The following is a 13,903-nucleotide window of genomic DNA, read 5'->3' as shown; positions in this document are numbered from 1 at the left end:
CTTTCATTTGAACTGTCGTGATTATTTATATTGTTATTATTATTCTGTAGATTTATAGTCATTTTCATTAGACTTGTATGCACTGCTTTTTACCTCTTATTAAAGATTATAAAATCTAAATAGCCAAGTCTTCCATATTCTAAGCTGCTGAACAACGTACCTTGCCTTTGAAGAGACGTTACCAGGTAGTTAGTTAAATTGCATTTAGGAATTGTAGTTGGGGGTGATTGACTGCGGTTGGTCAGTAAGTGATATCCGGTTCATCCACTGATCTGTGTGATAGTGAATTACCCGGATAGTCGGCTCGTGGACCGGGAACCCACGTAGTGGCAGTTACCGAAGTGTAGTGGGGGGTGTTAGACGGATGGTAATACCCCGGTCACGTGAGGTCTCTGTGTGTGCGCAGACTCCGTCACAGACCACTACGTCACAGCTGTGGGATCCGGAGCGATCGGATCCATAGTTCGTGACAACGAGTGGATCCAAAACAGAGATGACACGTGATTGGAATATTTGCATGTCTTCTGTGTTTTGGATCCACTCTTGCTTTTGGCTTAGAAACATAGAAACATAGAATGTGTCGGCAGATAAGAACCATTTGGCCCATCTAGTCTGCCCAATATATCTGAATCCTATGAATAGTCCCTGGCCCTATCTTATATGAAGGATAGCCTTATGCCTATCCCATGCATGCTTAAACTCCTTCACTGTATTTGCAGCTACCACTTCTGCAGGAAGGCTATTCCATGCATCCACTACTCTCTCAGTAAAGTAATACTTCCTTATATTACTTTTAAACCTTTGCCCCTCTAATTTAAAACTGTGTCCTCTTGTGGTAGTTTTTCTTCTTTTAAATATGCTCTCCTCCTTTACCGAGTTGATTCCCTTTATGTATTTAAAAGTTTCTATCATATCCCCTCTGTCTCTTCTTTCTTCCAAGCTATACATATTAAGGTCCTTTAATCTTTCCTGGTAAGTTTTATCCTGCAATCCATGTACTAGTTTAGTAGCTCTTCTCTGAACTCTCTCTAGAGTATCTATATCCTTCTGGAGATATGGCCTCCAGTACTGCGCACAATACACCAAGTGAGGTCTCACCAGTGATCTGTACAGCGGCATAAGCACTTCACTCTTTCTACTGCTTATACCTCTCCCTATACACCCAAGCATTCTGCTGGCATTTCGTGCTGCTCTATTACATTGTCTTCCCACCTTTAAGTCTTCTGAAATAATTACTCCTAAATCCCTTTCCTCAGATACTGAGGTCAGGACTGTGTCAAATATTCTATATTCTGCCCTTGGGTTTTTACGCCCCAGGTGCATTATCTTGCACTTATCCACATTAAATTTCAGTTGCCAGAGTTCTGACCATTCTTCTAGTTTTCCTAAATCCTTTTCCATTTGGCGTTTCCCTCCAGGAACATCAACCCTGTTACATATCTGTGTCATCAGCAAAAAGACAAACCTTACCATCGAGGCCTTTTGCAATATCACTTATGAAGATATTAAACAAAATTGGTCCCAGTACAGATCCCTGTGGAACCCCACTGGTAACATGACCTTGTTTTGAATGTTCTCCATTGACTACAACCCTCTGTTGTCTGTCACTCAGCCACTGCCTAATCCACTCAACAATATGGGAGTCCATGCTCAATGACTGCAGTTTATTGATAAGTCTTCTGTGTGGGACAGTGTCAAAAGCCTTACTAAAATCTAGATATGCAATGTCTACTGCACCTCCACCGTCTATTATTTTAGTCACCCAGTCAAAAAAATCTATAAGATTTGTTTGACATGATCTCCCTGAAGTAAACCCATGCTGTTTTTCATCTTGCAATCCATGGGATTTTAGATGTTCCACAATCCTATCCTTTAATAGGGTTTCCATTAATTTGCCTACTATTGATGTCAGACTCACTGGTCTATAGTTGCTCGATTCCTCCCTACTACCTTTCTTGTGAATGGGCACGACATTTGCCAATTTCCAATCTTCCGGGACGACTCCTGTTACTAATGATTGGTTAAATAAATCTGTTAACGGTTTTGCCAGCTCACCACTAAGCTCTTTTAATAATTTTGGGTGTATCCCATCAGGCCCCTGTGACTTATTTGTCTTCACTTTAGACAGCAAACTTAGAACATCTTCCTCTGTAAAGACACATGCATCAAACGATCTATTAGTCATCCTTTCTAGTGGAGGTCCTTCTCCTTCTTTTTCTTTTGTAAAAACTGAACAGAAGTATTCATTAAGGCAGTCGGCTAGCCCTTTATTCTCTTCTACATACCTTCCGTCCCTTGTTTTTAATTTAGTTATTCCTTGTTTTAATTTCCTTTTTTCATTTATATATCTGAAGAATGTCTTATCCCCTTTTTTCATAGACTGAGCTAGTTTTTCTTCTGCCTGCGCTTTAGAAGTTCTTATAACTTGCTTGGCCTCTTTCTGCCTAATCTTGTAGATTTCCTTATCTTCATTGCTCTGGGTTTTTTTATAATTACAAAATGCTAGCTTTTATTTTTAATGATTTGGGCCACTTCTGCTGAGTACCACAGTGGTCTCTTCCTTTTTACTTTTACTGACAAGTCTAATGCAATTTTCTGTTGCCTTCAATAATGCACCTTTTAAGTAGTCCCATTTCTCCTGGACTCCATGTAATCCGTTCCAGTCTGATAAGGACTCATTTATGACTAATTTCATTTTTGAAAAGTCTGTTTTTCTAAAATCTAAAACTTTTGTTTTTGTGTGGTGGGACTCTTTCACAGTTCTTATATTAAACCACACTGACTGGTGATCACTAGATCCCAAGGTTTCGCCTACAATGACATCATATACCGAATCCCCATTTGTGAATATCAAATCCAAAATGGCCTCCCTCCGGGTTGGCTCCTCAACCATTTGTTGTAGGGATAACCCCAGTAGGGAATTTAGAATATCTGTACTCCTGGTAGAACTTGCTATTTTGGTTTTCCAGTTTATATCTGGAAGATTGAAATCTCCCATAATGATAACTTCTCCTTTCATTGTCATTTTAGCTATTTCTTCAACTAGTAGATCATCTAGTTCTTTAACTTGATCAGGTGGTCTATATATCACACCTACACGAGTTACTGCATGATTAGCAAACTGCAACGTAACCCAAACTGACTCTATGTTGGCCTCACCAACTTGTATTAGGTTAGATTTAATGCTATCTTTCACATACAGGGCCACTCCTCCTCCTTTCTTGCCTTCTCTGTCTCTTCTGTATAAAGAGTACCCTGGTATGGTTATGTCCCAGTCATTTCTTTCATTAAACCATGTCTCCATAACAGCCGCTAAATCTACATTCTCAGATGCCATTATTGACCCAAGTTCATTGATTTTTTTACCTAAACTGCGAGCATTTGTAGACAGGACTCTGAGCTTATCATTTCTTAACCTCTGTGCTTCTGACCTGTTCTGGCATTGTTTCAGGGGGCAATTGGACTCTTTTATTTTCACTCTTTTGCCCCCCCTTCCTAGTTTAAATACTCTTTCGCAAATTCTTGGAGTTGTTCACTAAGTACATTTGTTCCTTGGCTTCCACATGATGAGCCAATCCTGATGCAAAATAGGGACTGTGTGATACAGGCCTTACGGATGCTCCAAAGACAGGATCCGTGGGGTTTTTCATTGCAGACAGATCAGAAGAAGGGTAAACAAAAATTGTGATGTCAAGAAGGCCAAACAGGGACACTAGTGGCCCCCATCAAAGAAGGTGGCAACAGTGAGAGAAGTCAACATAGTGGCCCCATCACAGAGTGAAGAAGCTGGCAACAATATGAGTAGTCAACACAGTGGCCCTGTCACAGAGTGGATGAGGTATGGGACAACAGCAGTGGTAGTAACAGCACAAGATGGCAGTAGGAGAAGATGGCAGCAGGCGTGTGGCTGAAGCAGGTGGCCAGAAGAAACAGGTCACCCAGAATGATCTAGTCTGATGCATCAGGTACTGTTACGTGGGGTTGAAATTTCCTTCTGGATCAATAAAGTCGTATGCTATATTATGTTACATTTAGAGATGAGCAAATTTCTAAAAAAATTTGATTTGTCCGGTTTGCCGAATTTTTGAAAAGATTTAGTTCGATACGAATTAATTTGCTGCGAATCGTGTAAAAAAGGCTATTTCCGGGCTGCAGAGAGCCTTTATAGTGGTGTAGAACACTGTGCCTTGCAGTAACACGCATAGGGAGTCTGCTGTGGTAGTGAAATAATACTGTGAGTCTGTATGACATGCAGATGACAGGCATCACTCTTAAAATCACTGCACACTTCACTTATTTGGGCAGTGATAGTATGAACTCAGCCTTACAGGTCGATGTTAGTGTCCAGAAGAAGCGCACTCCTTTTACACCGTCATCAGCTGACTCCACATAGATGTCTACAGAACCTGTTCTATTAAACGCTTATACAAGTAGAGCCCCCCCGACAGAGTGGAGAGGGTGTCAGCAGTAAGTTTGTGTTGACATCACTGATTATTTTGCCCTTCCTCTGATCTGTCAGAACAATAACCCACAAAAAACGAATCCTGTTTGTTGAGCATCCACCTTCACTCAGTCAGCATTTGGTCAGTAATCCATCAGTATTGCTAATGCAAAACAGGAGTGGATCCAAAACAGAGATGACATGTGAATAGAATATTTGCATGTCTTATGTGTTTTGCACCCACTCACGCTTTTGGCTACCAAATCATACTGTAAGCCAATTCTGATGGGACCATACAGGCCTTACAGCTGCTACACAGACAGGATCCGTTGTGTGTCTCATTTTTCCTTAAATGATGTCAGCCTGGCCGAAAGGCAAAATAGTGTCCCAGTCATGTACTGGGAAGGGTGGAAACAGCATGAGAAGTCCACAGAGTGGCCCAATTACAGAGTCTGGAGGTGGTGGTGGCATCAAGAAACCACAAAGTGGCCCTATGGCATAGTGGTGAGGTGGAAGCAGCATGAGGAGACCACAGAGTGGCAAGGTGACATAGTATGGAGGTGTCAGCAGCATGAGCAGACCAGAGTGACCCAGTGATAGAGTGGGGAGGTGGGTGGCACTACCAGTACCTGGTGACTAAGGTAGGTGTAATATGGAGCACTTGGCATCAGATGTGTGGCATCTGACGTGTGGCAGCATCAGAATAGAAGCTGAGGCAGGTAGCCAGCATAAACCAGACTATTTTGTCAAGGTTTGGGTGAGCCGGCATAGATGATCTAATCTGATGCATCAGGTATTGATGGGTGGAAATCCTGGCTGATCTACGCCTGATTCATCTTGACAAAGGTCAGTCTCTCCACATTTTTGGGTGGACAGGCGAGTTCTTCTTGGGTTAACTATGGCCCCCGCTGCACTAAACACCCGCTCTGATGCCACCCTTACTGGCTTGGCAGGACAGCTTTTCCAAGTCAAACTCAGCCACAAATCCAGTTTGGCTGCCCAGTAGTCCAGCAGATCTTCAATGACGGCTGGCAGGGTGCTGTCCATGTATGCCACCACCTGCTGGTTCAGGTTCTGCTCTATGTTTAGCTACTGGTGTGTAGTTTCTTCACTATGCGGGTGAAGAAAGCTGCTCATTAGCGACTCTAGACTCCGGCTGCTGCTCTGCCAGCCCACCCCTCCCCAGCAGCCATGGAAGTAAAACGCGAGCGCAGAGGGCCCCCCTGGTCAGACCGGCGAGAGGATGGATGATGGCGCAGATAGGCAGCGGTCCACTGAATACATAGGATGTCTCTGTAGTAGTTCAGTTTGTCCTCCCTGTCAGTGGGTGTTAAAAAAGGCCCCCATTTTGGAATGGCAGCGAGGGTCCAACAAGGTGGAGAGCCAGAAGTTATTCCTCTGTCGAATGGTGACAATTCGGCTGTCACTACGCAAGCGAGCCATTTGTGCAAGTGCAACCCCCACCAATATATAGGTTATCCATCCTCCTCCCTCTAGCACCATCAAAATACCACCACACACTGCACCCACCCTTCTCATCACCACCGGCCACCTGCCCCCCCCCCCCCTTCATTATATCACCACCACCTTCATTATATTACCCCCACAGCCAGATTCCATTATATTCATTATATATGACCACCACCTTCATTACATTACCCCCACAGCCATATTCCAATACAATATATTCAATATATTACCACTGCACTATATTTGTCTTGTTCCCCCCCCCCCAACCTGCCATATTCCCCCGCCCCCCCCCCCCCTCAGTTCTATCACCACACACACAGACATCATCATGCCCCTTTGCTCAGTGTCCGTCTTCTCATTTGTTGTATTTTTATTCCCACAGCCATCTGGCCAGTCTCTCTGCTGACGCCCGATTAAGGTAAACCCCCCCCCCCCACTACATTTCACCAAATACCGTCATAACACACACACCACCTTCCCAATACCGCACTAGGGACACCAGCTTTCACACGCTATATACATTCACTCATCCCATAACCACAGTCCTCCTGAAACACACTTGAGCACACAATCCTTTATGCCAGCAGAATTAGTAGACACACCTGGGCCCAAAAGTGACCCTATACGCGGACCACTGAATACTTACCGACTTCCTTCGTTTTTAATCAACTGCTGTTGTTACTGACATTTGCATATTTATTTCTCTCTGCAAACTACAGATCCTATTATTGTTTTTATCATCATTATTATATATATATATTTTTTTTGTATATAATTATGCACATTTTTAACGCTTAAAGGCACGCGCACAAACTCTCTAAATATTCTACTGTTTAATGCATGTCCACACCCATCTAACCAGGTGGGGATATACCTTTTGCCTCCGGCATTTTTTTCTTTTATACCCTTGTTTTAGACTTGATAAAGGAGTTATAAACTCCGAAACGCGTTGTCTACTGAACAATAAAAACAGCTATTTCACCAAAGTCCGCTGACTGAGGTCGTCCTTTTGTGCGCCAAGCAAATACCCTACTGTGTGCATTCGCACACAAACCAGCAACTTCTTCCTTCACAGTCCCTAGGAGTCCTTGGCAACTCCACCCTAAGGGACCGAATGGGTATTGGCAGCACCGACCCTCCCAAAAATACCAACGCCCCCTTATTCCTCCACGTGTACCTACCTCCACGGACGTTGTGCTCCAACCAGCACAACACCAAAAGGTGAGCACACTTCGACCATTACGCAAAACAACACAACCGCCACCCACCACCCTATGAGCGCCTCTCCCTTCTCTTTTCTCTCTCGCCAAATTGCTGTATCCTAGGGCTCGTCAGTTTTTGCAGGGCTTTAGATATCCGATGTATGAGTATTTCCACCATCAGGATCTGCTCATACTGGCAGGAGTTAGGGAAAGGCCTAGAAATTACTAGGAGGTCACCATCCCTCTTCCTTAGCTTTTGAGGCCTAGATTGTTGCCTATTCGTTGTGTTGTGTATTTGGCGTTTTCCCTACACCTTGACCTGTGACACTATCAACCGCCGAAAACAATATCCTTTGTTTTATTAATGCAGCTATGGATACTGTTTCTGCACTGGTCGATCATATGCAGGGGCTGTCTTTGGAGGTGGCTGACCTCCGCACGGCCGTTGCACAGTTTCAGAGACCACAGGTGGTGGGTTCCAGCAGCGGGAACCAGGTCTGTCCTGAACCGAAGGTTGCTCTCCCGGATAGGTTTTCCGGGGGAAGTGACAACTTTGTTTCAGGGAAAAACCGATTTGATACATATGCAAATTAACCTGAGATGAGTCAGAGCTTGAAAATATGACTCTTCTCTGGTCACACAAGTTAGATATGACTCTTTTATGTTAATTTGCATATGTATCAAATCGGTTTTTTTACACAATAAAAGCACACAGAGCTATGGCGACTGGATATTGCGGATGTGCTAGCAGCCATCTAGCAACCCATGTCCTCAGCTCTATACACAAAATCCCGGTGACAGGTTCCCTTTAAACATCAAGGTGAAAAGCGGGGAAAAAAAATTATGTGTTTAGACCTCTTCTTACTATTGGTAGTGTGGGTGGGGAAGTTGAGAATGTACTTTTGTCTTTTACCGGTAGAACCCGATTTCTCCTGCCTGCCAAGGTGGCGCTAGAATCCAAAACTGTGGAAATGGAAATATTTATTGACAGTGGGGCAGGGGTTAACTTAGTGGATGGCCAGTTTGTCCGCATGCATGGTTTGACAACAAGCGCATTAGACAAAAATATTTCTGTGTTTGCGATTGATTCCGCCCATCTGTCTCAAAAGTGTCTGTCTCAAATGGTGCAGGACATTCGCCTAAAGGTGGGAGATTCTCATATTGAATCCATTTTATCAAACAAGGAATGTCGCACTAAAATGAGGTGGAAAAACCACACAGAGGTGCACCCACTTACCAGACAACACCCAGTCTGAAAGTGATAAATAGCATAAATAAATAATGAAAGTGGGGCACACTCTCAAAGTATAGGGATCTTTATTAACACAAATGGAAAAAATGCAGAAATGACAGTAAATCTTAAAAAATGGTAAATAAAAATGCAGAAAAAAGTTAAAATACACTAGGTATAGACAATAAAATTGATTAAATTTAGATTATAAATGATCATGAAAAATGGGTAAAAATATATTAAATAATGCAAATACTATAGTCAATATGCGCATGGATCCCAATATAAACTTTCAATGCGAATAGTCAGTCACAAAGTATAAGCTCACTGGTTGTTAGGTATAGAGTCCCATATACGGTTAGTATAATGTTATATAATTTTAGAAAGGTCCTTACTTGCCAGTTGTAGCAATGCTTGAAAGCGTATGCAGCCTGTGGGTTTGCGTTGAATAATATGCAGGCTGTTCATACGCACAGCGGCGTCCCGCTGTATTCAATGTAGCAAAAGCGATCGCTTGTCGATGGTTTGTAGAGGCTTACCCGAGGGTCTTTTGATGTTGGATATTGAGCTCTCGACACGGCGTACCTGTCTCGGTTCCGGTCTCAAGAGCTGGTGTCCAGGTTTGAGTTTTTGGCCGCCAGTGAGATTTGTTTGTTGCACGCGGTGTCGATGTCTTTCATCACCAGCGTGGCAGCGATAGTTCACTTCGGCGGCTTTCTTGTTAAATGGCAGTTATCCAGACTTCCTCGGTTTTTGCAGGGTCTCTCTACTCCATAGGGGGATTGATACCAGACGCGTTTCGGGGATTTACAAAAATGACCCCTTCCTCAGTGGAAGGGGTCATTTTTGTAAATCCCCGAAACGCGTCTGGTATCAATCCCCCTATGGAGTAGAGAGACCCTGCAAAAACCGAGGAAGTCTGGATAACTGCCATTTAACAAGAAAGCCGCCGAAGTGAACTATCGCTGCCACGCTGGTGATGAAAGACATCGACACCGCGTGCAACAAACAAATCTCACTGGCGGCCAAAAACTCAAACCTGCACACCAGCTCTTGAGACCGGAACCGAGACAGGTACGCCGTGTCGAGAGCTCAATATCCAACATCAAAAGACCCTCGGGTAAGCCTCTACAAACCATCGACAAGCGATCGCTTTTGCTACATTGAATACAGCGGGACGCCGCTGTGCGTATGAACAGCCTGAATATTATTCAACGCAAACCCACAGGCTGCATACGCTTTCAAGCATTGCTACAACTGGCAAGTAAGGACCTTTCTAAAATTATATAACATTATACTAACCGTATATGGGACTCTATACCTAACAACCAGTGAGCTTATACTTTGTGACTGACTATTCGCATTGAAAGTTTATATTGGGATCCATGCGCATATTGACTATAGTATTTGCATTATTTAATATATTTTACCCATTTTTCATGATCATTTATAATCTAAATTTAATCAATTTTATTGTCTATACCTAGTGTATTTTAACTTTTTTCTGCATTTTTATTTACCATTTTTTAAGATTTACTGTCATTTCTGCATTTTTTCCATTTGTGTTAATAAAGATCCCTATACTTTGAGAGTGTGCCCCACTTTCATTATTTATTTATGAATCCATTTTATGTTTTGTGCTGGAGGGTTTGCCTGCTTCTCTGGTGTTAGGTTTACCACGGTTAACCAAACATAACCCTACTATCGATTGGCAAGCTAGACAGATTCTCGACTGGAGTGATCTCTGCCTTGACAACAGTCTCAGCACGTCGCTTTCTGTTGTAAGTACTAAGATGTTACCTCCTTCCTTTTGGATTTTTCTGATTTATTCTCTAAAGGTAGAGACCAGGAGTTGCCACTTCATCGGGAGTATGATTGCCCAGTCAACCTTATTCCCAGAGCTAGATTGCCAAAGTCTCGGTTGTATAATCTTTCCGAACCCGAAAGAGTAGCCATGCGAGAGTATATCACAGAGAATTCGGCTCAAGGTCATATTAGACCATCCAAATAACCAATGGCAGTGGGGTTCTTTTTTGTTTTAAAAAAAAAAAAGGATGGCCATGTTTGGACGATTTGATACATATGCAAATTAACCTGAGATGAGTCAGAGCTTGAAAATATGACTCTTCTCTGGTCACACAAGTAAGATATGACTTCCGTGAGCTTAATCACATCACTATCCGTGATCGCTATCCCCTTCCTTTGATCCCAGATTTATTCAATCAGATTGTCGGCGCCAAGGTGTTCTCTAAGTTGGATTTGAGGGGGGCATATGATCTGATAAGAGTCAAGGAAGGGGACGAATGGAAAATGACCTTTAATACTCCTGAGGGTCATTTTGAGAATCTGGTCATGCCTTTTGGTTTGTCCAATGCTCCTGAGGTTTTTCAACACTTCATCAATGACATCTTTCATCATCTGGTGGGCAGGTTTGTGTTGGTTTATCTGGATGATATTTTAATTTATTCCCCTGATATGGAGACGCATGAGGATCACATGAGACGGGTATTACAGATCCTAAGAGAGAATAAATTGTATGCCAAAATGGAGAAGTGTGTATTTGCGGTCCCTGAAGTGCAATTCCTGGGGTACATACTCTCATCTTTGGGTTTTTGCATGAATCCAGAAAAAGTCTGTGCTGTGTTGGACTGGGATCGACCCGAATATCTGAAGGCTCTCAGGCGATTTTTTGGGTTCACCAACTACTACCATAAATGTATCTTGAATTACTCAACTGTTGTTAAACCATTAACTGATATCACTAAGAAAGTTGTGGATTTCTGAGTCTGGTCTGAGGAAGCATTGCATGCTTTTTCAGCAATAAAGAAATATTTTGCTTCTGCTCCTATTCTGGTGCAACCAGATGTGTCACAACCATTTATTGTGGAAGTTGACGCAGAGGTAGGGGTTGGAGCAGTCTTGTTGCAGGGTTCTTCTCTTAGTAAATTGCGCCCGTGTGCTTTTTCCTCTAAAAAAAACTCTCTTCTGCTGAAAGAAATTATGATGTAGGTAAAAGAGAGTTGTTGGCCATTAAAGGGGTTGTCTAATTTCAATGATCACTGTTTAATCTGCTAATGATATAACAGTGATCATTTTTGTAAATATAATGTATTAGCCAATTCCCTCCCTTTTTGATAAAATCCTTCCTCCCCTAGTCTCCCCTAGTTACGGCCACCTCTCGCCTGCCGAATGCAGGTGCCGCGCCTGCGCAGAGTAACCACATCGATCCAGTGGCCAGCCTCTCCTCTCTTTCATGAACTCGCACAGCTGGCTGTTCATTTCCTTGTGCTGCTTCTGAAACATAGCCGCGCATGCTCTGTTTGCAGTGCAGACTTGGGATAGAGGGAGGAGGCGCTGGAGCGGTGTCCGATTACACTCTGCTCTGCCGTGTAGTGACAGAATGTGCTCAGCGTCCTCCAGCTCTGTCACTGAGCAGACCTGCTATGTGTTCTGTCCCTTTGTCACTGTCCCCTTGAAAGGTCACATAACAGCTGGTCCCACTGCTTCTCTGATAAGGTGCCCCCTGCTCTGCGCTTCCTGACATTAGCATGGGCTGATGTCCAACTGCCCCACACAAGCTGCTAGTTGTATGAAATAGTAATGTGGCCCCAAGAGAAGTCAACAGGGCCACACTGCACCTCCACATGCCTCTGCTTTCATTGTGACATGTTCTAGGGGAGAATATGGTCCTATATTTGCACAATATGGCGGCACTTCTGTATCATAGTGCCATATAATGGCACCATATGGCAGCACACAGAGAACAGAACTCCAATAGAAGTCTGTGGGGCTATACACTACCTCTGCATGCCTCGAATTGCATTGTGGACTGTTCTAGGAGAGAATACTTCTGAATTATGCTGCTATATAAAACCATATGGCGGCACAAAGAGTGTACTTGAGACTTTACAAAGCAAGAATTTCCCATTCCCAATTCTGCTTTCTCTACACGGATAAATTCCCCGCCATTTCTCCGTTAGGGCTCATCTACATGAATGTGTGTCGGCCGTTCCATGCATTGGGGACCGCAATTTGTGGTACCCTATGCGCGGGCAACATTCGTGCAGCTGCCGCAGATGGATCCCAGACCCATTCACTTGAATGGATCCGTGATCCATCCGTTCTGCAAAAAAGTAGTGCAAGCACTACTTTTTTTGCAATGCGTAGGCACGGCCAGAAACCCCACAGAAGCACTCTGAGGAGATTCCGTGGGGTTTCGCTCAGTGCACCGCATCTCCCGGATTGCGGACCCATTGAAGTGAATGGGTCCGTGATGCGGGGCGCACAGACGACAGATGTAGCTGAGCTCTATATAAAGAGGTTCAGGGAAGATAGGTGTAGCAGAGCTGATTCCCCAGCAGGGGGAGGGGCCTCAGACACTGCAGGCTGCCAGACTGATGACTCATACTTTTCACATGAACGAGCACACAGGACTCAGCTCTCAGTGTGATGTCATAAGGAGGCGTGGCCGGCCTTCACTCTAGCTGCCTAAGCCCCGCCCAGCCTTATCTGCAGAAAACCAGGAAGTTACCAGCAGAGTGACTGCAGGTGAGGCTGAATGAGCGAGATGATAATACCCCTTCAAATTGGCTTTTGAAGAATAGCGTCATTGGTTGGAAGGAGCGATTCATCCCATTACGGTAATTTCTGATCACAAAAATCTGGCCTGCCTGCAGTCATATGAACCCAAGGCAGGCCAGATGGTCGTTGTTTTTCACTATATTTAATTTCATTATCACTTATCATCCCGGGATTAAAAATGTCAAAGCGGATGCCTTGTCGTGTGATTCGGAGGATCCAGAAGATATTGGCTGATGGGGTAGTTGTATCCGCCCTTTATCCTGAACTTGAGGCAGAGGTGTTGGAGGCCCAGGGAGAGGCACCTGATTCCTGTCCTCCAGGGAAGTTGTTTGTCCCTTCGGAACTACGACACAAGGTGTTTAAGGAACATCAAGACACTGTTCTTACGGGACACCCTGGGAGCAGATCCACTACGTAAATGTGTTGAGGGATATGTGGCAGCTTGTGAGACTTGTGCGCTTGCTAAGAAGGCTCATACTTGGCCCTCAGGATCTCTACTTCCCTTGTCTATCCCATCTCGACCCTGGACTCATTTGTCCATGGACGTTATCACAGATTTGCCTAATTCTTCTGGGAAAACTGTGATTCTGGTGGTGTCTGATACAGGGACTCAATTTGTTTCCAGATTCTGGAAGGTGTTCTGTACTCGTCTGGGGTCCAATTGTCCTTCTCTTCGGCCTTTCATCCTCAGTCAAATTGGCAGACTGAGCGCACTAAGCAGAGTCTGGAGACTTATTGATAGCCGGGCCCCTGCTGTATGCGCTGGCGGAAATCACAGATGCCAGCGCATTAACCCCTCCATGGCCGCGATCAGCGCTGACAGCGGCAAGTGCGGGATCCGGCTGGGTGCGGGATGGCCATTGGACCGGATTGCAGGGAAGGCAGTGCGATGCCTTCCTTAGGCATCTTGGCTGCCTTCTGGGGGAGAGCCTGTGAGATCCAGCCCCCTGAATCTCACAGGCAGGAAACTGTGTATTA

General features: G+C 44.2%; 1 protein-coding gene across 1 annotated transcript in view; it reads right to left on the bottom strand.

The window, feature by feature from the left end:
- Nucleotides 1-11,647, bottom strand: part of LOC122941901 (zinc finger protein OZF-like) — a 37,487-nt gene extending 25,840 nt beyond the window's left edge. The window contains exon 1 of the mRNA XM_044299398.1: nucleotides 11,527-11,647. Within this exon, the coding sequence (XP_044155333.1) occupies nucleotides 11,527-11,647 (121 nt within the window). The remainder of the gene's footprint in view (nucleotides 1-11,526) is intronic.
- Between the last annotated feature and the right edge of the window lie 2,256 nt (nucleotides 11,648-13,903).

Source organism: Bufo gargarizans, chromosome 6 (genome assembly GCF_014858855.1).
Source record: "Bufo gargarizans isolate SCDJY-AF-19 chromosome 6, ASM1485885v1, whole genome shotgun sequence".
In the NCBI taxonomy this organism is placed as follows: Eukaryota; Metazoa; Chordata; class Amphibia; order Anura; family Bufonidae; genus Bufo; species Bufo gargarizans.
Note: the sequence above shows the minus strand (reverse complement) of the source record. Positions and strands in the feature narration are given on the sequence as shown.